Here is a 25,909-nt window from a genome sequence, read left to right on the forward strand (position 1 = left end):
CATTTTTGCTTGGGCTTTTCCCCACATTATTAAATGTTTAGTTACAAAATAATTTTTGTAACTGCATACTAATCCAGTGCATGTTTTAACCATTTTGGGCTTTTTTTTCCTCTCAGTTTTTCACTATTATAAACTATAAATTGCATTGCAATGACTATTGTCATAGTTAAATCATACATCCATGTTTAATTATTTTCTTAGGATAAAATCGTAAGGATGGGTATGAGAATGCACATTTTAAAATACTTGATGTGCATTCTGAAATCATGCTCAAAAATTATGCCTATACTTTTTTAAACTTGCCAACTTGATAAGATACAAGCAGCATCTTCCTGCCATTTAAAAAAAAAATTGAGGTTGAAGGTCTTTCTGTATGTTTTTTATGTTTTGGTCTTTATATTTCTTCTTTTGTGATTTGCACACTTGTCTTAATTGTGCAATCTGCCCATTTATCTTAACTGTGTGACTTAAACTTTTGTCTTAATTGTAATCTTTTATTGTGATGCTCACCTCTGTCTTATTGATTTGTGTCTATTCTTTATATAGTGAAGAACTTAACCCCAGAACACTTAAGAAGGTGATATTTCTCAGCCTCTGGCCCTTATTTCTCTTCTAGGACAAGACTCTGAATGAAGCTTAGGATGGGGAAGGCAATTAATTATAATTATTTATGAATGTTTCCAGGCCAGAGAAACCAACCCAAAACTTTCAGTGCCTTAAGAGAGCTTAATAACATAAAAACACTTATTTGGAGCGACCTCACTCAGCTTAGTGTTACAAAAACAGTGTGACCATCTCAGAATGAGGCAACTTCCTCATCTTGACTGAAGATTAAGATGTTTAATAAATGCTTCAAAATTTATGTTTTGGTGTGGGTATTCTAGTGGGATAAGTGTTAAAATCAAACCATATCAATGACGATTAGATTTCCTTCCTTCTTTCAATGCTGATATCTTTCTGTTAAATTCTGAATTGTTTTTCTTTGAGAAATCAAGGCCTCCTTTGTCAATATTACAAATTTAGCAATAAAAAGCCTCTTTGTCCTAGGATAATAGTTTTCAAACTTGAGGATTACCTGGGGCTCTTGTTAAAAATGCAGGTACCTGCCCATCACTCTGCCCCCAAGATTCTGATTTTGCAAGGGACCTACATTTTGAGAAAACCCTTCTGGGATTCCATTGTCCTGAGTTGTCACCTTTCTCTGTCCTTGGTGGCACATTAGGACTTGGGCTAGTCACTTGCTTCATGCCTTCAGAGACCAGGTCACATCAGCAGTTTCCGAGTCCATACTCAAGGCCAACATGACCTCAGACAGGCCTAGAAGGAATGTCTCCATAAGCCTCCCAATGCTCCCAGGAGGTCAGGCTCGGGGGTCAAAGAGACCTTGGTTCAAATCCCACTTTGGAAATAGATGTGGGTGCAATGGATTAATTTACCGATCATTATTGGATACTGACAAGTTGGTAGCTTTCCATCACTCAGATGGACACCCTGGCACACATGAAAAAGCTTCATTTATTTCACAAGTGTTTGGTCTTTGCTAAAAGACAGAGGAAAGAACATATACTTGATTACTGAGTAGACATGACTTGAACCCAATTCCTGCTAGATACTGGCTGGGTGATGCAGGACAAGGTGTTTGATCTCAGTGAGATGACAATGATCATACTACCTGCCCCTCATTGGATTGTTCTGAAAATTAGATGACATAATACTCATATAATAGATGTTTGAATAAATGCAATAGTTATTGTTTTCCCTTTCCTCCTGATGAATTCTGTGCCAATCCAATTCTGGGTGAGGCTACACCCTCACTTAAAATAAATCTTACACTTCTAGAGCTTCTTTAGAGAAACTACTTCATTAAAAAGGGTGGTGGGGAGAGCAGTCTTAACGTGTTTGTATCCCAGGGTACCAGGGTCGTGACTTTCATAAATACAGATTTATATAAGTACATAAAGGTGTGTCCTAAGCAAGTACACACCTATAGGCCATTGATAGTGCTTGCTATGAACCAAGTTCGGTGCTGAAAATTTTCAAAACATTCATTTAATATTACTTTTGTTCCATCAGTAACCACATAAAAACAAGGATATGTCACACAAGGAAACCTTTAGATAATCCTTTGGCTGAGTACAAGTGGTTCTTATCTCTGTTCAGAATTTCACTCAGTTTTCTCTATCTTTAATAAAGAAAATCAAAGCTAAGTGGAGGCGTAAGAGATTTCAGGAAAAATGTATCACAGACTTTGAAATGTTTCTTCTTCCCATAAACTCCTATTGGAGTTACAGTGAGTAGACTAAAATAATTAAGGAGGAATTTCAGCAAAGCAAAGAAGGCTAGGCAAATGAATGAATAATCTGATGGATTAAGATGTTGGATTCTGGAATTAGGTAATGAGAAAAATGCTTTTGTCTGTTTTCGGAGATGTTCAGAATTTGTTGAAACACACCATTGCTTATTTAGATGCAGAGGAGAGGAACGTGGAACATCGAACCAAGTGGTCTTTGGTGTTCGCTCTCATTTATCTGAATTAGACTCCTCCTGATCATTTTCATGACCTTATTTTTAAAAATTCTTTTGAAGGAATTATTCTGTTGTAGGCTCAGGTTACTCTTGAGTTTTACTTCTCTAATAAGGCTCAGAATAATAAGAATATTTAGGCCACCTCCTTCAGGTAAGAAGGACAGACTTCAAAGAGACTTAGGGGGGAAAAAAAAATCCATCCCTATTCAAACAGTAGCTAAGTGAGACTCCTTTACATTCTTGATGTTACCTTGTAAAATTCCTGCTATTTCTACACCCTCTAGGTAGTCAAATGATATCAAGGGCCATTTCACTTGTATCTTTTTATCAGACCAATTAGCTAGCTCCAGTCCCACAAAGCCAGCATTTTCAGAGTCAGGAATACCAATTTCACCTATAATAATGTAGTGTAGAGTGATAGAATTATGATGATTTCAACCTAAAGGTCATCAGCTCAGCCCTTAAAGTAATCCTAGTGTTTCATGCGTGCATATCACCATTACCTATAACCAGGGGCTTCTAGGCAAGGAATAAAGGAACAGTTATCACTCTCACTGTTGTGGGACTGGGCCAGTCAAGAAAGGAAGAGTCTTTTCTCCCAAGGATGGGAGATTTGGAGGAACTGGGAGAATGGTGGGTTGGAAGCTTTATGAAGTTCTGCTTGGGAATTCTCCTATGACAATCCATCCCCCTACCAAGGAAGACTATATATTGTCATTATCAAAAATATTTATATAACTTATTATCATTGAGTCTTCTGTCATCTCTGGGATGGCATCCTTCCAGCCTCATTCTTTTGAAGCTGTCCATCTTAAATACATGCTAGCATGACCTTGTGAGTTTACTAACTATGAGGAAATCTACTTTGTTCAAAGGTCAACTTACTTGGGAAGACATATACCAGTGAGACATTCCTCAGATACACCTGTCACTCGTAGAATTGTTCTTGAAAATGATTTGGTTAGACGCTAGACACCAGAATAGGGAATATATTCTATTTCAAAATATGAAATTATTGAAAATTAGTTCCTAGCTTTTTTTATTGCAATTGCTTTTCACCCAAATGGTCTAATTTAAGGGAGCTCTAGCCAGTGCCATTCTCCATAATGCATGAATTCAACAGAACAGATGTTACATTCCTTCGTTCACTCATGCAAAATGAGCAGATTGTCCCAGTTGAGATTCTTCTTTAACAAACATATTAATTTATATTAATGAGAGATGTGCTAGAAAATTATCTTTTTTCAAATTAGATTTATCCAAAGGTGGAATGGGCTCTCAAGTGAGGGGCTGATTTCCCCCATCACACTCAGGCAGGAGTTAATGGCTCATTTCTGAGAGGTTTTAGTGAGTGAAATCAGTATTACAAAGAGCTGGACCAAGGTGACAGATAAAATCCATTTCACCTATAAAATTTTTCAATCCACATACACACTTGAAACAAAGACCAGAATCATTGTAGTTTGGACAATTAACTAGATTATTGCTATGGTTAGAAGCATCCTCTACATCTGGTAGGGATGTAAGAATTTAGTCAGTACCTTTTAGCTCATAGTCGAAGAGGAGGATCTAGCAGAGCGGGGTGATTTCCTTCCAACCCACCTAGGAAGATTTTCCGGGCATGCCTCAGGCAAAGAAACATAGCAAATTAGAAGCTCTGTCCATCACCTCTGCAAGCTAGCTTCCCTGGTCACACCTCTGTGGATGAACAATCTAGAATGGACTTTACCTTGTGTGATCACACTTGGGGTTCCAGGCTTCCTTTTGACAGATCTAGGAACCCACAGATCCTCATGGCTCTGAGTTCATTTATGAATATGCCTTCCAAGAGCATGCAGGGCCGACATCCACAGACATGAACAAAATGGAACACAAGTTCTTCCTGCTCCACTTCCTTAGAAGGGAACCCAAGTCTCAACCTGATCAAATCAAGTAGGAATATTCATTTTGAAAACAATTTTTTAATTATTTGAAGACGGTGGTCCCTCTTATTCTGTTGCATTTAATAAAATCCACTGTATCTTTTATTTTCTTCCCTGTTATTTGTTCACTCCTCTAGGCCTTAAGAAAAGGGTTCTTTACATTGCATTGCTTTGTGCTGAGGAGCCATTCATTAGTCATGAAAATGCAGCAGTGCCAATTTATTAAACTAATTCGTGGGCTGGTTATGAGGTCCATTCTTTGCCCAGATCATGTTTCACCTTCATTCTAATGAAGATTTACATAGACTCAAATTTTTAACCCATTTTCTTTCTTTGTACTGTAAACCACATCACTGAAATATAACCAGACACATGATCATGCACCTTGTGAAGATGATTTTACCTTGAAAATAGCAAAGTGGCAGCAGTTAGTGCAGCCAACGAGACCTTGCACTTTCTGGATTCCCTCCTTACAATCCGTGAGGTCCTACTTGAGTTCCTCAATTATTCTAATCTTCAGAGTCATTATCTGCAAAATGGCGATATGATAAATGGGATCTTCTTTAAAGTGCTGTTATGATAATTAAGTGAGATCATCCACATAAAGCATGTAGCATATTGCTTACCTTGCACTAGATAATACTCATTATTACTCAATTTGTTACACTAGATTTTGACCATTTCCTGAATCAACCAAAGCCTTACAGATTGAAAAGTAATAATACAGGTGTTCCTCTGTATCAGCAGGGCCTTGATTCCAGGACCCCCCCCTCGTAGATACCAAAATCCACAGACACTCAAATCCCTTATATACAATGGCATAGTATTTGCATATAATCTACACACATCCTCTCATATACTTCAAATAATCTCTAACTTACTTGTAATACCTAGTACAATATAAATGCTATGTTAATAGTTGCAAATGCAGTGTAAGTACTATGCAAATAGGTGCCGATGAGTGGCAACTTCAAGTTTTGATTTGGGGAACTTTCTGGAGCTTTTTTTCATGAATATTTTTGATTTGTAGTTGGTTGAATCTGATGTGGAACCCCTGGATACAGAGGGCTGACTATAATCAAAATTCTAATCTAAGCTCTCAGAGGAAGCATTTGTAATTTGTTCCAAGTGGCATGGTCTTTTTAATTGGTATTAATCCCATTTATAGTTGGCTCAGTTACTGTCTTCAGGCATTTCCTGCCCAAAGACACTGATCTAGGAGCCAGGAGATGTGGCTTATTGTCTGAACTTTGCCACCAACCACCTAATGGACTTTGACCAGCTCTTTCCCCTATCTGATTCTGAAGTTCCTCATTTGTAACATATACAGTTGCCAAGTCCTCCCACAGACCAAGGACTCAATGAATTATAAGGACCCAGTGGTCATTTCCAAGGACAGCTTTCCTAAAGGTCCCTGGAGAAGGGAGAATTCCACCCACTGATGGAGGATCTTTTAGGAAGAAAGGGAAGGAAGAAGGGCAAAGTCTTTTCCTAAAACAAAAGACTGCATACGAGATTATAATTCCCCTTTGAAGAATCTTTTCTAATTTGATGGACCAATCAGTCAGCAACACTTTGGGGGATCCTACTGAGTACAAGGTATAATTTTGTACAGAGAAATAGAGGACAACATTCTAGAAAGCAACACTGTGGTTGAAAAGCAGGCTTCAAAAAGGTAACAAGTATAGCAATAAAATATGTATAATTAATTGATTATAGTAAACACTTTTGTAAGGTTACCATGTGCTATAAGCATTGCTCTAAGCACTTTGCATATATTAACTCATTTCCTCCTCCCAGCAACCCATACGAGATAGTTTTTATTATTATCCCCTTTTTCTGGATGAGGCAACTGTGGCACAGAAAACTTAGTAAATTTGTCCAAGGTACGTAGCTAGTAAGTGTTGGAGCTGGTATTCACATCCAGGTCGTCTAGCTCTAGATTAGTCCATGCTCACCACTAAGGTAGAAAAGAATATGTGGCGCCAAGTGAGGACAGAACAGAGACCAGGTAAAGAGTCTGCCTATGGCAGGAAGGAGAACACGTGTAGCTTAATAATAGCTGTGAACCAGAGTGATCAGCTCTTCACAAGTCAAGAGGAAGTGAAATGAATCATCACTCAATCTCATCCTGAGCCAGTTAGGAACGTTCTTTCCATAGTTCTGTCTCCTTACATTTCCAAAGTACACTCCCTTATGAAACCCAGTATTTTATATTTGATTGGTTTCATCTTCACAAATATTCCTTTCTGTGACTGTGCTAGGCACTGGAGTTCAAACCTGAAAATAATAGAATTTATTATTAAATTCTAGCATAATAAAATAGAGTAAAATGGAAGAGCACTGCAGAACCTATGAATTGTATTCATTCCCCCATTTGATAGATAAGAAAAGTGAGGTTAAAAGGAATTGGCTTTGCTCACAGTGAAACACTGACTAGTGGAAGATCTGGAGGTACAGCAGATACTTTGTCACCAACCAGCTTGACTTCTGAAGGAAGTGAACAACGTGAAACCAGATGCAACTTTAGTCTGGACAAATGATGATTATGTGACTTTTTTTTTAAGTCATCAGTTAAAACATTCAGGAAAGGAGTCAGGACTCAGGCTTGGGATCGATAGGAAAAAAACCTTCCCACAGTGAGAAAGAGCCCAAAATGGAAAGGAATCCTTTTGCAAAGGAATGAGCTCTTAGGCGCTAGGAGTATTCAAGTTGAGGGTGTTTGAAACCCTAGGATGCCCTGCCCCAGCTCGGAGAAAAGAACCCCGCTGCCACCAACAAAGCAGAAAAGGTCATCTGATGATAATCAGCAGGCATTTGAGTAGTCCTCAGGGATGTTATGGAAAGGCAATGTTATAGGTAATGGTCCATCATGACTCCAAGATGCTGTGATGATGGTAGTGATGAGGAGTTGATGAGGAGGGTGATAAAGATGAAGATGATGAAAAGGAGCAAGAGAGAGATTAGGTACCTGAAAAATTATTATTGTTGTTCTTAAAATCTCATTATTAAATCTATATAACCAAGCTGGTTTGAAAGCAGACAGCCAACAAAGAATAAGTAGATCTTGTGCAATCGGTTGTTAGAAGGAATTCAGACATTTATCTTTCTTTGAATTAACTGCTTTGTGGCTCCTTTATCTTCAAGCTGGTATGTGTGTGTCTCTCTGATGGTGCCCTGTTCTTAGGTAGGGCTCTTGAAAACTATCAGTAACATGGATTTTCTGTAGCTTTATCAGGAGTGAAAATGGCTATAGCGATTTTTCAGGGGCATGTTCCCCTCTAGATAGGGAGCAGGTTGTCAGCAAACAGGCAGAGGCTTCAACACCAGGGAGTAGACAAAGCATTGCCCTAAGACAGCAATGGATGTGCAGTTTCTGAGCGGCACTGTGCTTCCCCCACGGATCTCACCAGCTACCTGTCATTGCCACTGTCCAAATCACAGCCATGACATTGATCAGTGAGTTCAGTCTAAAACCCAGACCACACCAAGAAGTAGGCAAGAGAATAAAAATCATGTAACCATTGACTATGACTCCCATATCAACAAGTTGGACTAATTTTGTTTCATTGACCTGACCAAAGCCTTCTCTTGGTATTAGGGACATAGACCCTGAGATGTTGGGATAGCTCTGTTTACTGGCTTCCTTTATCAAATAACCGTGAAATTCAAATCAGGGATCATATAGTTCCAAAGCCGTTGCTTAGCTTTCTGTTCTCACCCCCAAAAATGCTCTGTGCTGTGTGATCTATGGCAAGTTACTAGACCTCTCTGGCATTAAAGTAAAAAGAAGGACTTGGTTTAGGTTCATTTTAAGATCTTTTTCAGCTTTAAAAATCCTTTCTTCTTCTGAAGGAATTGAATTATTCCTCAGTGACTAGAAGATGGTTCAGGAAACTAGGCAGGACTAAGGCAAGTATATACACATTCAGTGCTGACCTTCCAGAAGCTTTTAAGGCTGGACAACGAAATTACTGAGTACTCTGGATAATCAAAATAAAGTTACCACCATTCCCCGGGGCCACCTCGAGCAGCCAACAGAAGGGCAATCAAGCCTATTGGTCGATCAGTTTTGTTTTCTCTTGTGCAAAATGAAACAGCTGCCCTTGCTGGAGATTTCCCTGGCTGTTTTCTATTCTAAGATTCCATGAATTTATTTTTTAAATAGTGTTTATGAAAAAAGAGGCAGAATCTCTGGTCAAAAATTTCCCTGTGTCCACAAGAGCAAGATCCTTAACTGACTGAACGTTTACTCATGAAGAATGTCAATGTGAATTTGATTTGCTGTGTATATGGATGTGTGCTCTTCTGTTTTGTTAAAGTGATGTTAGTTGGGAGGGAAGAGGAGAACTGGTTTATCAGCTTATGCAAAGTCCCTCTCACGTTCCCCTTTACTATGAAGGGAATCGTATTCACCCCTGGGCTCTCACTGGAAGGTTGGTGGGAGGGATGGAGATAATGTTCCGTGAAGGTTTTGTTAAGATATGGATGCCTCTTAATTTAAAAAATATATACATTTAAATGCCTTGTCTCTTCTTGATGTTTATCCCCAACTCCAAACACTAGTAAAACTTAACTCTTCCAAGTGCCCAACTCTGCTGCAAAGTAATTCATTCTCCTTTTTTTTTTTTAATTACAGTATTCTCAAATGAGGGACGAAGTATTCAAATCAAACTTGGTCTGTGCGTTTATCGTTCTTCTATTTATCACGGCAATACAAAGTTTGCTTCCTTCCTCAAGGTAAATATGAAGGGACTAAGTTATCAGATGAAATGTCTTTGTGAGCTGATGGGCCCTCACCTGGAGCTAGCCGCTGACCTTTTCAAGGGATCAGAATTTACAATAACGGGATCCAGGATTCATAGCAAAATATTTGACAGTATCAGGGTCTGTTCTGGTTGTCTTACGCTGCATAATAATCTCATGACTCTACCAAGGCAAGAGCTTTTTCCCAATCTTAATAAAAACAACAACCAAAATCAACATAGGCCTCCCTTTTATTTGACATTGCACCCATGAATGCAGAAAGTAAGTGTAAGTCCCTCCATCACCATTAACTTGTCCCTTTGTTAATTACCTCTTTGTTGTTCATAGATACAGGATCATAGCTTCCAAGGTCAGCAAAATTGGCACTCTAATAATACTACAAACAAATATATGTGGCCAGTCCCTGATCCAAATTCTTTATATACAGTGACACACCTAATTCTCATGGCAACCCTATGAGGTAGGTGCTGTCATTATCCCACTGAGGCCCAGATTAATGAAATAAGTTGCCCAGGTTCTCACAGCTGAAAAATGTTACAGCCTGGATTCAGACCCAGGAAGTCTAGCTCCACAGCCTGGACTCTTAAGACTCTATTAGACACAGACTTTTATTATACAGGTTATGGGTGCCAGAGCCAGCATTTAAATCTAGTTCTGGATTAGTCCAATGACCATGTGTTTTCCTCTTTCCTGCACTGTAAAGTAACCCTTGCCTCTTTTCTCAGATAAATTCCCTTCTCCCTAAACTAACCAGGAATTTCTCCCTTTCGTGTGGTTAAAAATAACATCAACAAATATTAGTTAAATGTCTAATACAGGCAAAGCAACTTGCTAGCCCTTGAGGATGGTATAATTTTGCAAGAGGAAGTCTGCATCTTCTAAGATATAATTTAGTGGGAGAGAGAGAGACGTTAATAATGGCTTCCAGTTACTGAGCATTTATTATATGCCAGGAAAGTGCTAAATCCTTTGCACAGATTGTCTCAATAAAGCCTCAAAAATAACCAATAAGTAAGGCAGCATTCGAATCCCCATCTATATAATGACTGAGCTGGGATTTGAACACAGAGACAGTCTGTGCTTTTAATTACTTAACTGCTTTGTGCCAACATCGGTGATTCATTCTGCCTAGGTGGTTTAAAGAAAGTTGGCAGAAGGGGTGATGCTTTGAGCTGAGTAGGATGAGGGAGAAAGGGTGGAAGAGTGTTCCCAGCTTAGGAAACAGTGCAGGCAAAAGCACAGAGATGTGAACGACCTCGTGTTTGTAGCACGGTGAGTAAACGGAAGACTCAAGGGTCAAGCCTTTGTGCAAGGATGTGGTGGATGCCATGGCTGAAGAGGGAGATGACCAGCAGGAGTGCAACGTCCACATGCTCTGGTAAGGAATTTAGGATTGAATCTGGGAGCAGGAAGGAGACCTGGAAGGAGACCCTGAAGGTTTTTGAGGAAGGTTGTAACATGCTTCTGTGAAGGAAAGACGTTCAGGTTAACTAACAGTCAGGGAATGGCAACGCTTGACCTTTTCCAGATTGGCAGGGATGTAAGGAGAAAAGGGATGCAGGGAAGATGGTGGTAGAAGTAGTACATTTCTGAATTTCTCAGAATTCCCACATATCTGAGCAACTGCATAACACCAAAAACCTCAAGGACCATATTTACAACAAAAATAGGTGATGTGGTAAACCCATAAATTTAAAAATGGGAATGACAATCTCCCAAGAGCCCCAAGACTGGATGTGATATCAGCATCTGTGTGGGAGGAATTGGAAAGAAACAAGTAGGCATCTGTCATATCTGGGAAGAAAAGAGCCCCAGTATCGCCAACAGATATTCACTGGGAAGTGCCATGGGCCAAATTGCAAAAGCAATTGAAAGTGGGAGGGGGTTTGCCCAATCCAACGTCAGGTGAGCGCAAAGGTCTGCAGTTAAGGTCCAAAGAGCTAGAATTGTCAGACACTATGAACTCCCAAAACTGACCAGTCAAATCTCCCTCCCAGCATAGGGCCCTGGAAGGAACTGTATGAATAGGATCAAAATTACTCACAATAAAAAAAAAAAAAAAAAAAAAATTACTCACAATAGGGTTAATAATGAAGAAGGGAGGGTCCAAGTAAAAGTGGAAAGGGAATCTAGCCATCGTGTTTTGAATACTATGTGAAAACAACTAAAGAAGTCTCTGTGGAGATAAAACATAAACTATCCCAAACAACACCTCTTTATAAATGTTCAACCAGGTTAATTTTACACAAAAATTAGCAACGAAATGTATTGATGACAATCCCATAATAAGCTATTATAAGAAAAACAAGAATTAAAAGTAGATTAATATCCTGATAGGCAGTGAAAGCACTCCAGAAAGACATGCCTACAACATATAACAAAACATTAACCTACTATTTCAGAAAGAACTGAAACCCTTAATGTGATTTAAGACATCAAATGACAGCCTAAATCAGAATTAGAAAAAACTTAGCAATTTGGGAAGAGTGTTCAAAAAGGAAATAAAAATAAAAGAAAGATACATTTCAGAAATGAAGACTTAATACGAGGGAACATAGGGCACATAAACATAGCACATAATGCCTTAAGGGAAATAGAAGGTGGAAAGGAAGAATATTTTAAAGTCAAAAAGGAGATTTAAAGGATTGGCAAAGCCCCATGCCCCACACCTGCTCCCCCCACCAGCAATCCAGTATATTATTTGCGGGCTGTGGCTGAAAGAATTGCAAGACCCAGATTCTTTCTCAGTATTTAGGGGAGTTCGGTTCAGACACAAGGAAACAAGAAGAACTGGAGTCATTGGTACATACAGGTACTGCAAACACCAAGCATAGCACAACCTCTAGCCAGATTAATATATTTATAAATCCTCACAGTAAAGGTGTATTCACCTCAGTTTCTATTACCTGATACAATATAACCAGTTTTCAACAGAAAATTACAAGTCGTGTCAAAAGGGAAGAAGAGACAAAGCAATCATCAGAACTAGACTCAAGTTATGACACAGCTGTTGAAATTATCAGAAAGAGAATTTGAAATAACTGTTATTACCATATCAAGTGTTCCAACGGGAAAAGTAGACACCATGCAAGAAAAGATGGGCAATATATTCCAACCCAAGAGTTGGAAACTCTAAGAAAAAGTCAAAAAGAAATGCTAGAACTCAAAAACACCATAATAGAAATAACAAATGCCTTTGATGGGCACATCAGTAGATTGAACAGGCCAAGGAAAGAATCAGTGAGCTTGCATATAGGTCAATAGAAACTTCCCAAATTGAAATGCAAAGAGAAAAATGACATTTAAAAAAGTAAAGATCAAAGCATTCAAGAACTCTGGGACAATTCCAAAAGGTGTAACTTATGCATAATTGGAATACCAGAAGGAGATAAAAGGAGAGCTGAGCAGAAAACATCTTTGAAGTAATAATGTCTGAAGATTTTCTAAAATTAATGACAGACACCAAACCACAGAACCAGGAACCTCAGGGAACACTAGGCAGGATAAACACAATAAATAAATAACCAGACAAATAAATAACACACTTAAGTATGTCATATTCAAATTGCAGAAAACCAAAGACAAAGTCTTAACAGAAGACACAGCACGGGGCCGTGTGGGGAGGGGGTTACTACTTACCTATAGAGGAACAGGAAGAATTACACGGTGCTTCTCATCAGAAACGCTGCAAGCAAGAAGAGAACGGACCTGGAGCCACCAACCTAGAAGTCTGTATGCTTCAAAAGCAAAAGAGAAATGAAAACTTTATCAGACAAATAAAAATGGCATTTCCAGATGACCTTCCCTGTAAGAAATGTTAAAAAAAAAATAGTTCTTCAAACAGAAGGAAAATGATGTAGGTCAGAAACTTGCTCTACGCAGAGAAAGGAAGAGCATCAGAGAAGGAATAATGAAGTTAAATAAAATGTTTTTTTCATATTCTTAATTGATCTAAAAGATAACTGTTTAAAGTAACAATAACTATGCATTTAGTGGTTATACATATGGATGAGTGAAATGAATGACAGCAGCGTCAATAAGGCATGTGAGGGAGGAATTGAGGATGCTTTGTTTTCAGGTACCCCCTTTACGCATGAAATGCTACAGTATAATTTGAAGGTAGACCTAGATTAATTTCAAAAGCGTACTGTCAACTCTAGGGCAAACACTAAAAAAATTTTAAAACAAATAAAGTTGATATGCTAAGAAAGGAAACAAAATGGAATCATATGAAATGCTCAATTAAAATCAGATAGCATGCAAAGGGAGGGAGGATATTATTTGGGGAGTGAGGAAGAAGAGTATTATTGCATAGACGAAGCCCAGGAGATGTTTTTAGGCTGGTAAAACTATTCAGGATGACACTGTAATGGTGTATACATGATACTATGCATTTGTAAAATCCCATAGAACTTTACAGCACAAAGAATGAAAACCTTAATGTGTACAAATGTTTTAAAATTGCTTACGAGTTCAGGGAAACCCATGATGAAATCAGACTGTGATAAAAGAACGTAACTGTATTAAAAGTGTGAAACAACCTCCCCAAAGGGGTTGGGGAGAAAAGGTGGTTCCTAAGTAGCTTTGGAGATGTGTGGACTCTTGAGGACTAAATGCAAAAAGAACTGCACAGTAACACTGCTTTAGCTGATAAAGGTGTTTCTCATGGAGCTATGTGTGAACAACCTGAACCACAGTATATGTGCGCTATAATTGAACAGTTAAGTAAATGGATGGAAGACTGGGGGAGTCAAGTTTCTCACTGTTGACGGAGAAGGTTACAGATAAGCAAGGAGAAAACGCTAGAATGATCCATATGATAAAGGATTAGAGTTGGAGACATTAGTATGAATTTGTTTAGCTCACTATAGATATAGTTAGATATAGGCTGTCTGTGTAAACACAGATATGTTTATTGACACAGATTAGAATACACATATGTGTGTCCTTGCTCTGTCAGCAGAGAACGCCCAGGAGCAATGATGTCTCAGTAGTAACGCCACATCAAGCAATGAGCACAGCCCTGATGTTGATTTCTAATATCCATGTCCAATATAAGGAACCAGGGCTCCTTGGAGAGCTGGCTGATTCTAAGTCTGGGGTAGTAAATACACAATAGGAGCCTGGAACATGATTTAGGGCCAGAAAAGAAGGAAATAAAACATACACACACATGGAAGTATGTCAAAGGGACACAGGGAAAGCTCCCTAGAACCAGAGCTGGAACAACTTGAGCAAGAAAATAAATAAAATAGTATTGGATTATAACCCAAAATATAAAATAAATATCCATAGGTTCACTGATGTAAATAAATGGTTGAATGAATAAGTAAAAGGTGAAGAACAGACAGATTTCCCATGGGGAAAAATCCAAGTAATTTATGTAGATACTCTGTGCTCAGTGAGGTGGAACTTAAGCCCCTCTCCTCAAGTATGGCTCTGCTGGAGGTGACTGCCACAGCGTGGATGGCGGGGTATATAGAGAAGCCTGGTACACAGTACCCCAGCCAGCTGATAAAGGTTCACGTCAGCAGCGATGTCATGTTGATGAGCTCTGTGGGCTTCCTCCCCAAAACCCATAACCTAATCACGAGGAAACATCAGACACATCCCAACTGAAAGACATTCTACAACGTATCTGACCAGTACTCCTCAAAACGGTAAAAGTCATTTAAAACAAAGGAAGTCAGAAAGAGAAAAACAAATACCGTAAGCTAACACATATATATGGAATCTAAAAAAAAATGGTTCTGAAGAACCTAGGGGCAGGACAGGAATAAAGACGCAGACGTAGAGAATGGACTTGAGGACACGAGGAGAGGGAAGGGTAAGCTGGGATGAAGTGAGAGAGTGGCATGGACATATATACACTATCAAATGTAAAATAGATAGCTAGTGGGAAGCAGCCGCATAGCACAGGGAGATCAGCTCGGTGCTTTGTGACCACCTAGAGGGGTGGGATAGGGAGGGTGGGAGGGAGACGCAAGAGGGAGGAGATATGGGGATATATGTATGTGTATAGCTGATTCACTCTGTTATAAAGCAGAAACTAACACACCATTGTAAAGCAATTATACTCCAATAAAGATGTTAAAAAATAAAAAATAAAGTAAAACAAAGGAAGTCTGAGAAACTTTCACAGCAAGAAGAGCTTAAGAAGACATGAGAACTAGAAGGAAGATGGTATCCTGGATTGGAGATATAAATATGGGAAATCCTAGAAAGAATTTCCAACCCAGTATAAGTATATGTGAGCATAACTAGGGGCCAGATTGTGGAGTAACATATCACAGTTGGTTTTTTTGTTTTTTTTAATTTTGGAGATATGTTTGATTCTATGGCTGGGACAGGAAATGTGCAAGATAAGCCTGGAACCTCTTGTCCTACTAGAATGCGAAGAAGCCATCATGCTTCTTAGTACCTCTAAAGGACTCAGAAACTGCATTGAAGAAGCTTCCACTGTCCAAAGATGGAATAATTTTAGCCCCAGTGTGGGTCATTGTTAAAACAGTCGATCAAAAACCAGCAAATAGGCTTCCCTGGTGGCGCAGTGGTTGAGAATCTGCCTGCAAATGCAGGGGACATGGGTTCAAGCCCTGGTCTGGGAAGATCCCACATGCTGCGGAGCAACTAGGCCCGTGAGCCACAACTACTGAGCCTGCGCATCTGGAGCCTGTGCTCCACAAAAAGAGAGGCCGCGATAGTGAGAGGCCCGCACACCACGATGAAGAGTGGCCCCCGCTTGCCACAACTAGAGAAAGCCCTCGCACAGAAACGAAGACCCAACACAGCCATAAATAAATAAATAAATAAATAAACTCCAATCTCTTTAAAAAAAAAAAAACAGCAAATATTTTAAACTTTATGAGTTTATAATGACATTTTTAAGGGTTGATAACCTTTGGTGGATGATAGGGAACTGATCTGTTGTATTGCAAACTAGTGAAAAAAGGGAAAGAAACAATTTTTTTTTTCTGTCTTTCCTGCATGAACTGCAAGATCAGGTGAGAGGAAACATCATAAAATTATTCAAGCTAATACAATTTAAAGAAATTATAGAATTAAAATATCACCATTTTCCAACTCTCAATGAATTAATGGATCTAGGAGTTGACAGCACAAAAAGGAAAGACAAATGTATATCCTGGTGGAAGAACACAAGTCTGTAGTCTTATCAAAGGGGCCAAACCTGTGTGACCAGGAATCCAGTTCCCAATTTGCAAGAATCACAGGGGACAGAAGATATTGAATGAGTATACAAAAGTAAAATCCAGGATAAACAACAAGGTCCTACTATATAGCACATGGAACTATATTCAATACCCTGTGATAAACCAAAATGGAAAAGAATATGAAAAAGTATATATAGATATATATAACTGAATTACTTTGCTGTACAGCAGAAATTAACACAACATTGTAAATCAACTATACTTCAATAAAATAAATTAAAAGAAAAAGAAGTAAAATCCAGACAGTGGGAAAGACTACAGGTCAAGGGCACATACTCTTCAATAAATAAATTGTAAGGCATGAGATAAAGAGAGAACCTGTAGATTTTTTCTAAAGACTTAGAAGACAAATCAAACTTAGCAAAAAATGGGCAAGACTAAACTGCAGTGTCTAAAGTGGATGATAAAACTATAAAGAAATGGGAAGTGATTAACGGGATGGGAGAGAGGATTATGGCTGGAGCAGGGGACGTGGATGGACCTTTGGAATGCCCCGCAAAGTTCTGTTTCGTGAACTGAGTGACCTTTATTAAGGCAGACACTTTAAAATAACTAGTTAAGTGATACTTATGTGCTTTTCTGTATTTATGGTTCATTTTACAATTTTTTTAAAAAAGTTTTAAATGAGAGAGAGAAGGAAGGACCAGGTACCTCTTCCAAATGGGGCTGGGGAAACCTTGCCTGTTGTGAGCCAGATCTGTTCTAGATGCTGGGGTTACGTCACTGAACAAAAAATGCAAAAAACGAGACAAAGACAAAACAAAACAACAACAACAAGAAAAAAAAAAAACCCTTCCCTTCTGAGCCTTATAATCTAGTGGAAGGAGACAAAGAAATAATTTAAATATATGCATATGTCTAGATGTATATATATGCTTTAAATGTAGCTACTTACATGCTATGTATGTAGATACATATGTAGATATGTCTATGGTATGCACGTAGATACATCTATGGTATGCATGTAGATATGTATATGCTATGCATGTAGATTTGTATATGCTATAGCAATGAATAAATCAGGACAGGGTACCAGGGAATGCCACAGGAGAATGGGTTTCCTGACAACCCAAGAGCCACGTGCGGACTAGGGTCCTGGGAAAAAGGATGGTCTCAGGGTGGTAAGCTGTGTTTGTAGGGTCTTGCCAGATCTACCGAAACTTCCTTGACCCCCCTCTTCACTCCTGCCAGTGAGGATGTGGATGTGGTCAGATCTGGTGCACGCTTCCCTCTGGACTCGGGGAGCACAGGGCGTTGACACTCCCAGCAAACATCCTGTGAGCACTTACCATGTGCCTGTCTGTGCTGGGCACTGGGGCCACACAGCCACAGTCCCTGGCGTCATACAGCTTCCAGTCTACTCGGGGGAAAGAAATGAGTTGAACAACTATGATATAGTGCTTCCACTCAGGATGGGGAAAGGGTGGCACGGGCTGTGTAGGAGTGCAGTGAGGTGGAGGGGTCAGGGCAGCTTTCCCAGAGGAGGTGACACTGACACCTAAGCCACCTCCTGAAGGACCCTCCTGGTTATGGGAGAGGACTGAGAAGGAGGGGAGTGGGAAGGGCTGGAAACTGGGTGTTTTGGAGGTGAGGGGTTTGTAAGCCTTGTGGAGGATTTGTGACCTGCTGGCAGAGAAGACTTCATTGAAGCATTTTAATCCAAGAAGTGACATGATGATTGGATTTGTGTTTAGAAGGGTCTCACTGGACGATGATAGGAGGGGATCAGGTGTGGACCTGTGAAGACCATCTGGGAGGGAATTGCAAAACTCCAGGCGACAAATAATAGGGACAAGATAGTGGCATGGAGTGAACCAGAGAGGACGAATTTGCTCGGTATTTAAGATGGAGGGGTGACAGTTCCCAGGACTGACCAGGTGCGGGGGATGAGACAGGAGGAGGAGCCCAGGATGGACCTGAGGATCCGGACTTGGCACGGGGACAGAAGAAGGGGTCCCAGCCCCCTTCCCAGGGGGGGTGACCAAGGAAGGTGAGCCACCTTGATGCCCAATTCCTGGGTTCAGGGGAAGAGATCTGGAACCTTGCCTGGCAGCTGGCTTGATGGAGTCCCTCTGACTATGGGGTACAAGCTGAAGCCAGGAGCTAAAACACCAGCCAGCACCCCAACCTCACTTGCTCAGTGAAGAGAAAAAACTGATAGTGAAGACAACTTCAAAGCTGAGCTCTGACCAGACAGCCCACATGTAGTGGGACTTGAGCAGCCTGTGGGCCCCAGACACAGCCCAAGCTTTCTTCACTGTGAGCTCATTTCCCCTCCAACTCACTTTGTTTCTGATTGATTCTCTGCGACTGAACAGATGGTAGGTGCCTTTCACTCGCATTTCTTCTGTCATGGACTTTTTAGCAGACGAGGCAATCTCTGCTCATATGACCACAGCTAATTCCCAGCCCCCAAAGCAAAAATTAATGGACCCTGGCAAAGAAAGACAGTGCTTGCCTGGCGCTTTCCTTTAATTTCCACATGCATGCAGCTGTTCCTCTCCCAGAAGGGGAAACTGAGGAAAGACCAGAAAATACCTTTTGTAATTATAGAACAGTGTATCTAAGTCTGCATGCATGGTAATGAAAGAGGGATGGAGGGAGGGAAGAGGTAGGAGGGAAAAGGAAAAAGAGGGAGGAAGCAAGCAAGAGAGGGCAGAGAGAGAGGAAAGAAAGAGGCACTGGATCTTAATAGATCTACTTACTATGCATCTTACTGGCTATGTGTCTGTACTTGACCTCTCTGAAGCCTCAGTTTTCTCATCTGTAAAATGGGAATAACAATGTCAGCTTCCCAGGGTTGGGGTAAGAATTAAATGAACCATACCTATTTTGATAAATCCTGGTTCCCTTTCCCTTCCTGAGTCACCGTATTTTCACCTAATGAAGAAGCTACAAATACTGACCTCTCAGGGTTGCTACGAGGATCAAATGTACTATTGAACTCGCAGGCTTTTTGCAGATTCTCAAGGGTAGTCCAGGGTCATCTTTCAGTCTGCATTTCTGTTTCCGAATGCACCACAAGCTGCTATAGGCTACTCGCTCATCCCCCCCCAACCCCGATCCCTGCCTCCCCAGCAAACCTCCAGTCATGGTACCAACCCAGACCCTGCTTTAAAGACACACTGCAGAGGGTAAATTAGAACTTAACGTCTAGAAATGATTTGGATAGAGCTGTTCGCAAATCCCTTGCCATTCTTTTTCAGATTCGATTTCAGAAATGAAAGGTTTCCTTGCCTCTTATGTACACCAACAATGCAAAAGCAAATTCAGAATCCCTGGATGCCTGAGTAGCTCTATAATTAGATAAAAATTACAGTCCGATGTTATAATGTTTATGTGTGCAGAAATAAACGAACGCTGAAGAGCTGCTGCAGAGATTTCCAGAGGAATTTTATACGTAGCGCCAGTACCTTGCTTAGAAAGTGTCTTGCAGTTAATACTCTTCCCAGAGATCTTTAAGATGCCTTTAGTTTCCTGATTTTCACCATGAATAGAGAAAGAAAATGAATGTTTCCTTGAGTTCTTATTATGTGCTAAGCATTACATTGCTTTATTACTTTAACCTCAGAGCCTCCTTTAGGAGGTGGACTTAAAAATCCCAGGTTTGCAGACTAAAATAAGATGCACGAAAAACTAAGATGCTCAGAAGAACGATACCTTGCCCAGGGTGTGTTACTGGTTATGTCTCAGAGCTACAGGTTCAAACCCACAAGGCTTTGCTCTTGCCTGCCTTTCACTTCCTGCCCATCAGGACTTCCTGGGGCAACCTGAGCTTCCTTGCTTAAAGGAAGAGGTGGCCTGGCCAAGGGGAAGAGATGATCAAGCCTTCTCCCACAGGGAAGGTCAAGGAGGAAGAGAGGACAAGCATCTGAACTTCCCGTAAACACTGGCCTTTAACAGCGACACTGCCCTGCAGTGAGAACCAGGCCCACTGAACACTCCGGATGGATTCCGAGGAGTAGGGTTGGCCCTTCTTCCTACTTGAAAAGGATGCAGCCCGAGGGCAGGCAGAGGGGCTGGGAGTGCAGATGGGAGTACAGCCTAAGAAGGCTGGTGAGAAGAGAAACAGTCTTCTCTCCCCACAAAAAGGAAAAGTCAGTGAGTATTTATTGAGCACTTTCTATGTACTCAGCCTTATGCCAGGTGTCTTGGAAGAATCCAAAGAAAGACCGAGCCTTGAAGGATGACCAGGATGTTCCCCACCGCCCCCGGAGAGTGAGAAAATACAGAGGTAGGAGTAGCACAGCATTTAGGGCATGTGCTTAAGGATTTGCCCATGGGGTACCGAGAGGTGGAGAAAGAGAAAAGGCAGCAGTGAGAGCCAAGGTGCGCCATGTGGAAGGTCTGTAGGTTACCTGGATGGCGGCCGTGACCATGAAAGAGTTTGAGTCTCCTGCTGGGCAGCTTTCAGACTCACCTTTGCCTGATTTGCTTCTTCCTTCGCTTTGGAACAAGATATTTGTATTCTCAATGGCTGCTTCACAGTATTGAGACACATCAGCCTTGGAATTGACCCCTTCTCTCCTGGGAGTGCCTGACAAAGCAATCCACCTGCATTCTCTGTCATTTGCTTCCCCTGGGTGCCCAGGAATAATGGTGTGTTGTCAGGGAGTGTTTTTCCAGCTTGTGCGGGGGGGAAGTTACCCATCTGCGTAGGGCCCTCTGGGAACCCACTGCTACACAGACCTTCTGTTCTCATCTAAAACACCTGCAGAGATCTCCTATCAAGGTGATCCATAAAATCAAAACTGTGCAAGCATTAAAAACAACAACAGCAACAAAAACCTCCAACAATGATACCTGGGCTGTAGGAGAAGTCACTCTCCAGCCTTCATGATGCTTGACCATGCAGAGGAAATTGACAGTCTTGGTTACTCCCTCCTTTAAATGTCCAGCTGTCACGATGCCATGCACTCCTGCTCTCCTGTGTATTGACTACATTTCCTAAATTCCCTTTGATGCCATCTCTTCTTCTGGCCCATTGGCTTCTCCCATAGCTTCACCTTTGGTCCTCTTATTTCTTACTCTGCACACCCTCTTTGGGCAGTTTCCTCCAATCTCAGACTTTTCAACCACCGCCTACATGCTCCGAACCCAGAGTGCTACAACCATCCCTCTAGCTGCCTAGACATCTAGATGTCTCCAGCTGGAGGATCCACAAGCACCCAAAATTCAACTTGCTCCAAATCAAATGCATCACCCTTTACCTCTGTAGACTAGCTTTTCTTCCTGCACTTAACCCAGGTAAGATGGTGAAAACATTCATGTTGCTCATAATGACTTACCTCTCCCAAAGGCCCCCCCACACACACATATAAAACACTTATTAAGATTACCTCCACAGGGACTTCCCTGGTGGCGCAGTGGTTAAGAATCCATCTACCAACGCAGGGGACATGGGTTCGAGCCCTGGTCCCGGAAGATCCCACGTGCCGCGGAGGAACGAAGCCCGTGCGCCACAACTATTGAGCCTGTGCTCTAGAGCCCACGAGCCACAACTACTGAAGCCCGCACGCCTAGAGCCTGTGCTCTGCAACAAGAGAAGCCACCGCAAGGAGAAGCCCGTGCACTGCAATGAAGAGTAGCCCCTGCTCACAGCAACTTGAGAAAGGCTTTGCGCAGCAACGAAGACCCAACACAGCCAAAAATAAATAAATAAATAAATAAATAAAGATTACCTCCGCATAGTTCCTTGAACTTCCCAATTTTCAGTGCTGTTACCCTATGTCCCTTCCTCATCAATTCAGGCCTCAACTATTTAAACCTTCTAAATACTTTCTCTCCTCTTCAGTCCCACCACCTTCCACCACAGTTGTCTTTCACACTCACAGATATGACCATGTCCTTCCCTGATTAGACATCTTAAATATCAGTGCATTGCCTACAGGCAGGGCCCTCTCGCACAGTGTTTATTGGACCACTTGTTCTCCAGTCCCAAAGCCTCACCACCTGGCTCACTGAAAAACTCTAAACACACTGGTCACTCCCATTCTTCTGTTACTTTGTCCACATTCCCCAGTCTTTCCTCCCAAAAATCCTTCTCTTCAACCTCCAAGACCTAACCCCAGTGTCACCTCTTCTGTGAACCCTTCCTTGATTTCCTTTCTTATTTTCTAAAAGATGTTTGTTTATAACCTTTTCTATATCATAACATAGTATGTAATAGTTCATCATTTGTATATTCATATTCCCCTCTAGATTATGATCTCCTAGAAGATGGGCAAGATGTGTCTCTCGTCCTGGTACCCCTGATGCCTACCTAGAAAGAAAGCTTGTTGAACGAATAAATGTCACAATGAAACCACAGAAGCAAAAAAGATTACTGCAAATATGGGACATACATTACTCACCAAAATGATTAGAATAGCAGAGTGGACTTTAAATCCTAGCTCTAACACTTACCAACTCAGTAACCCCTGGGAAGTTACTCCTCTCTGAGCCTTAAATCTTCATGTGAAAAAAGAGATCAAAAGACCTCTTAGGTTTGTTCTGAGGAATGGAAATGAGGTATTATATATAAAGTGTTTAGCATAGTGCCTAGCACATAATCAGAGCTCAATACAGTACTTATGCTAGTGTTATTAATAATAAATAAGAAAATTCAGGCAAGAGGATAAGAGGAGGTAGCCTTAGAAGAAGGTAGGTTCAACTTCATTCACTAAATGTACATTTATTGAGCTCCAGTCAACATATTAAAGCTAAATGAATGAACTTCACTTTTTAGAGGAAGGAACGGGTATAAAATCTCCCACCGTGTCCATTAAGGCCCCATTTAACATGCAGCAGTTTGCTGGCTAAAATAGAGGTAGAGAAATGACAGGTGCCAGCCAAGGACACAAGTGGCTGGACAGAGAATAGAGAACAAGGGATAAATTCCCAGGGAGAATCCTGGTGATAAGTTGGCTGATAAGGAGAGGAAGCAGATGCCTCCAGAGATGGGGTTTTAGGTCACCGCCTGACACCCAACGGAGGTGCCCAATAGGCAGGAGCTACCACAGCACAGAGCTTTGAAGCCTGAGATGTATAGTTGGCTGTGATGTTGAAGCCCTGGGCAAGTATGAGCTCTACATACCCATGTCCCACACAGCACATAGTATAGTCTTTGCAAACCATGATGATCACTAACCGAACTGAGCAGAGGTGCCAAGTTCAGTTCTTGCCATCAGAGCAGCCAGGAGGGAGAATGTTTCCTAAAACCCACCTTGAAGGGGAAAGTGCGTGTGGGTCTCTCCCACAGCCAGAGTACTGAGAGAGAATTCCAGTGGTGTGTTGCCTTGGCAGCAGTTGCCTAGTGAGAAAGAGGAATGAGAAAAGAAGTGGGAAAAAAAATGGGCAGAAGCAATAGATCAAGCCAAATATTTGATGTTCATTGCAAAGTTTCTCAATAGAATATTCTAGGGATGGATTTAACCGGTTTAAAAAGTCTTCTGTTAATAGCCCTTTTCTTGAACAAACAGAGCTTTAGAGGAATTATTGGGTGCAAGGAGTGGGAAAGGGCGATCATGAATGTGATTGCCAGAGTTGCTCATCGAGAGGGGATCACACGATTAATGCCACGTGACCCAACGTTCTGTGTTTCCCTGCAGGGTGATGCCAATGGCCATCCAGTTTTCCATCCTGATTATGCTGCACTCGGCTCTGGTCCTCATCACCACAGCGGAGGATTATAAGTGTTTGCCCCTGGTCCTCCGGAAAACTTGCTGTTGGATTAACGAGACCTATTTGGCCAGGAATGTCATCATCTTTGCGTCCATCTTGATTAATTTCCTGGGCGCCATCCTAAATATCGTAAGCATTCCAAGCCCTTTGGTATCTAGTGTGTAGTCAGGAATTAAGAGTTTATGGAACCTGCAGCTTCTTACATTGCCTTCCTTGGTACTAGTTATCTTCATGTGCCTGGTCCAGCCCCAAGCTCAGGGTTAGAGAAGGAACATGTGGCTAAACTGTCAGAACTGTGCATTTTACTGGTGGAAAATTGTCTTTTTCCCAGTGGCGGAGGTTATTTGCTCTAAAGGAGCTCCAAACGCCCTTCAGTTTCTGTACTTTCAGTGGCCAGTGAATTATAATCGTAAATAAGAGTTACTGCTTATTAAGTTCCCACCTGCTATGTGCCACGCACTGAAGGAGGAGCTTTATGTGTTTTTCATGTTTAATCCTCACATAAACCCCGTGAGGTAAGTCTCATTATCCCCACTTTATGGCTGAGGAAACTGAGGCTCAGAGACATGAAATAACTTGCTAATAAGGTCTGTCTGACTCCATGACTCACACTCATTCTCATATGCCAAATTGTATCTCTGGGAGTGGGAGTGGGGGAATGGAAATAAATAGCTGTCGTTTATTTATTGAGCACCTACTGTGTGCCACAGGTAGGTATTATTGTTCCCATGTAACGGATGAGGAAACTGCATTTCAGGGTTAGGGTTGAGCATCTTACCTATGACGTTCTAAGAGTTCATATTGGATGTGACACATCGAACTCGGATGAATCTCCAACTGCCGTATTTATCATTGTTTTAATTTGGTGATCCACGCTTTAATGATTTCATTTTCTCTCTAGAATGGTAACATAGTCGCTCTAGGCGTTTTCTGTGTCTATCCAAATAGTCCGTGTTCTCCATGATTTAGGGATCTAGATTTTAGGAGAGATTTATCTGATCCCAGGTTTTGAACATGGAGGGAGGCTAGTTGAGGCATCGTCTTGTGGCTGAAACCATCATTGTGCCCTTTGGGCCTAAGGGAGGCTCTCCAAGTGCTCAGGGACCCAAACGGTGAACCCCACAATTGTCAGCCCCTGTGTTGGAGGTTTATACTGCCTGAAATCCATTGTCCAAATTGGCCCAATAATTACTTAGAGTATATATTGCTCAAGCTCTGCGGTTGGCCTCGTAGTAAAGGAGTCTATGAAGAAAGAGGGAAATCCCCAAAGAAAAGGGAAACCATAATCTAATTAAATTCATCATCTAATGAACATTTTATAGATTATGGCAATTGAAAACGGAAGTACTTAGGGTCATTGATCACAGACTGCCAAGTCGTAGCCAGGATCTCAAGTCTTGATGAATCAGATGTTTCTGGGGTGCGGGATTTGGAAATAAGCCCAATGACTCTAGGTCAGGGTTACCTCTGGGGCCAACCGTACCACAGTGGAGTGGAAGTTCAGAGGCTTTGGAGTCAGATAGACCTGCGTTCAAATCTCAGCTCCACCGCTTACCAGCTCGGCAACTCTGGACAAGTTACTTTACTTCTCAGAGTTCCATATTTTTCAGTTGTAAAATGGGGATAAAAGTAGTAGCTACATCACAAGGTGGTTGTGAGGCCTTTTTGTACAAAGTATCTGACACAGCACGGGCACTCGGCCACCGGTAGCTATGCTTTTCTGAGGGCCACAGAATCTCCTACAGCAATTTCTGGCCTAGGAAATGCCCACCTCCCCAACGCTAAGCGTCTTTCTGGAAA

General features: G+C 41.3%; 1 protein-coding gene across 2 annotated transcripts in view; it reads left to right on the forward strand.

Annotated features, from left to right (window-relative positions):
• Positions 1–25,909, forward strand: part of ADCY8 (adenylate cyclase 8) — a 228,347-nt gene that overhangs the window by 143,700 nt on the left and 58,738 nt on the right. For both annotated transcript variants that reach the window (XM_057532097.1, XM_057532098.1), the window contains exons 9-10: positions 9,088–9,188; positions 24,037–24,238. In XM_057532097.1, coding sequence (XP_057388080.1) covers positions 9,088–9,188; positions 24,037–24,238 — 303 coding nt within the window. The remainder of the gene's footprint in view (positions 1–9,087; positions 9,189–24,036; positions 24,239–25,909) is intronic.

The sequence above is a fragment of the Balaenoptera acutorostrata genome, chromosome 17 (genome assembly GCF_949987535.1).
Source record: "Balaenoptera acutorostrata chromosome 17, mBalAcu1.1, whole genome shotgun sequence".
NCBI lineage: Eukaryota > Metazoa > Chordata > Mammalia > Artiodactyla > Balaenopteridae > Balaenoptera > Balaenoptera acutorostrata.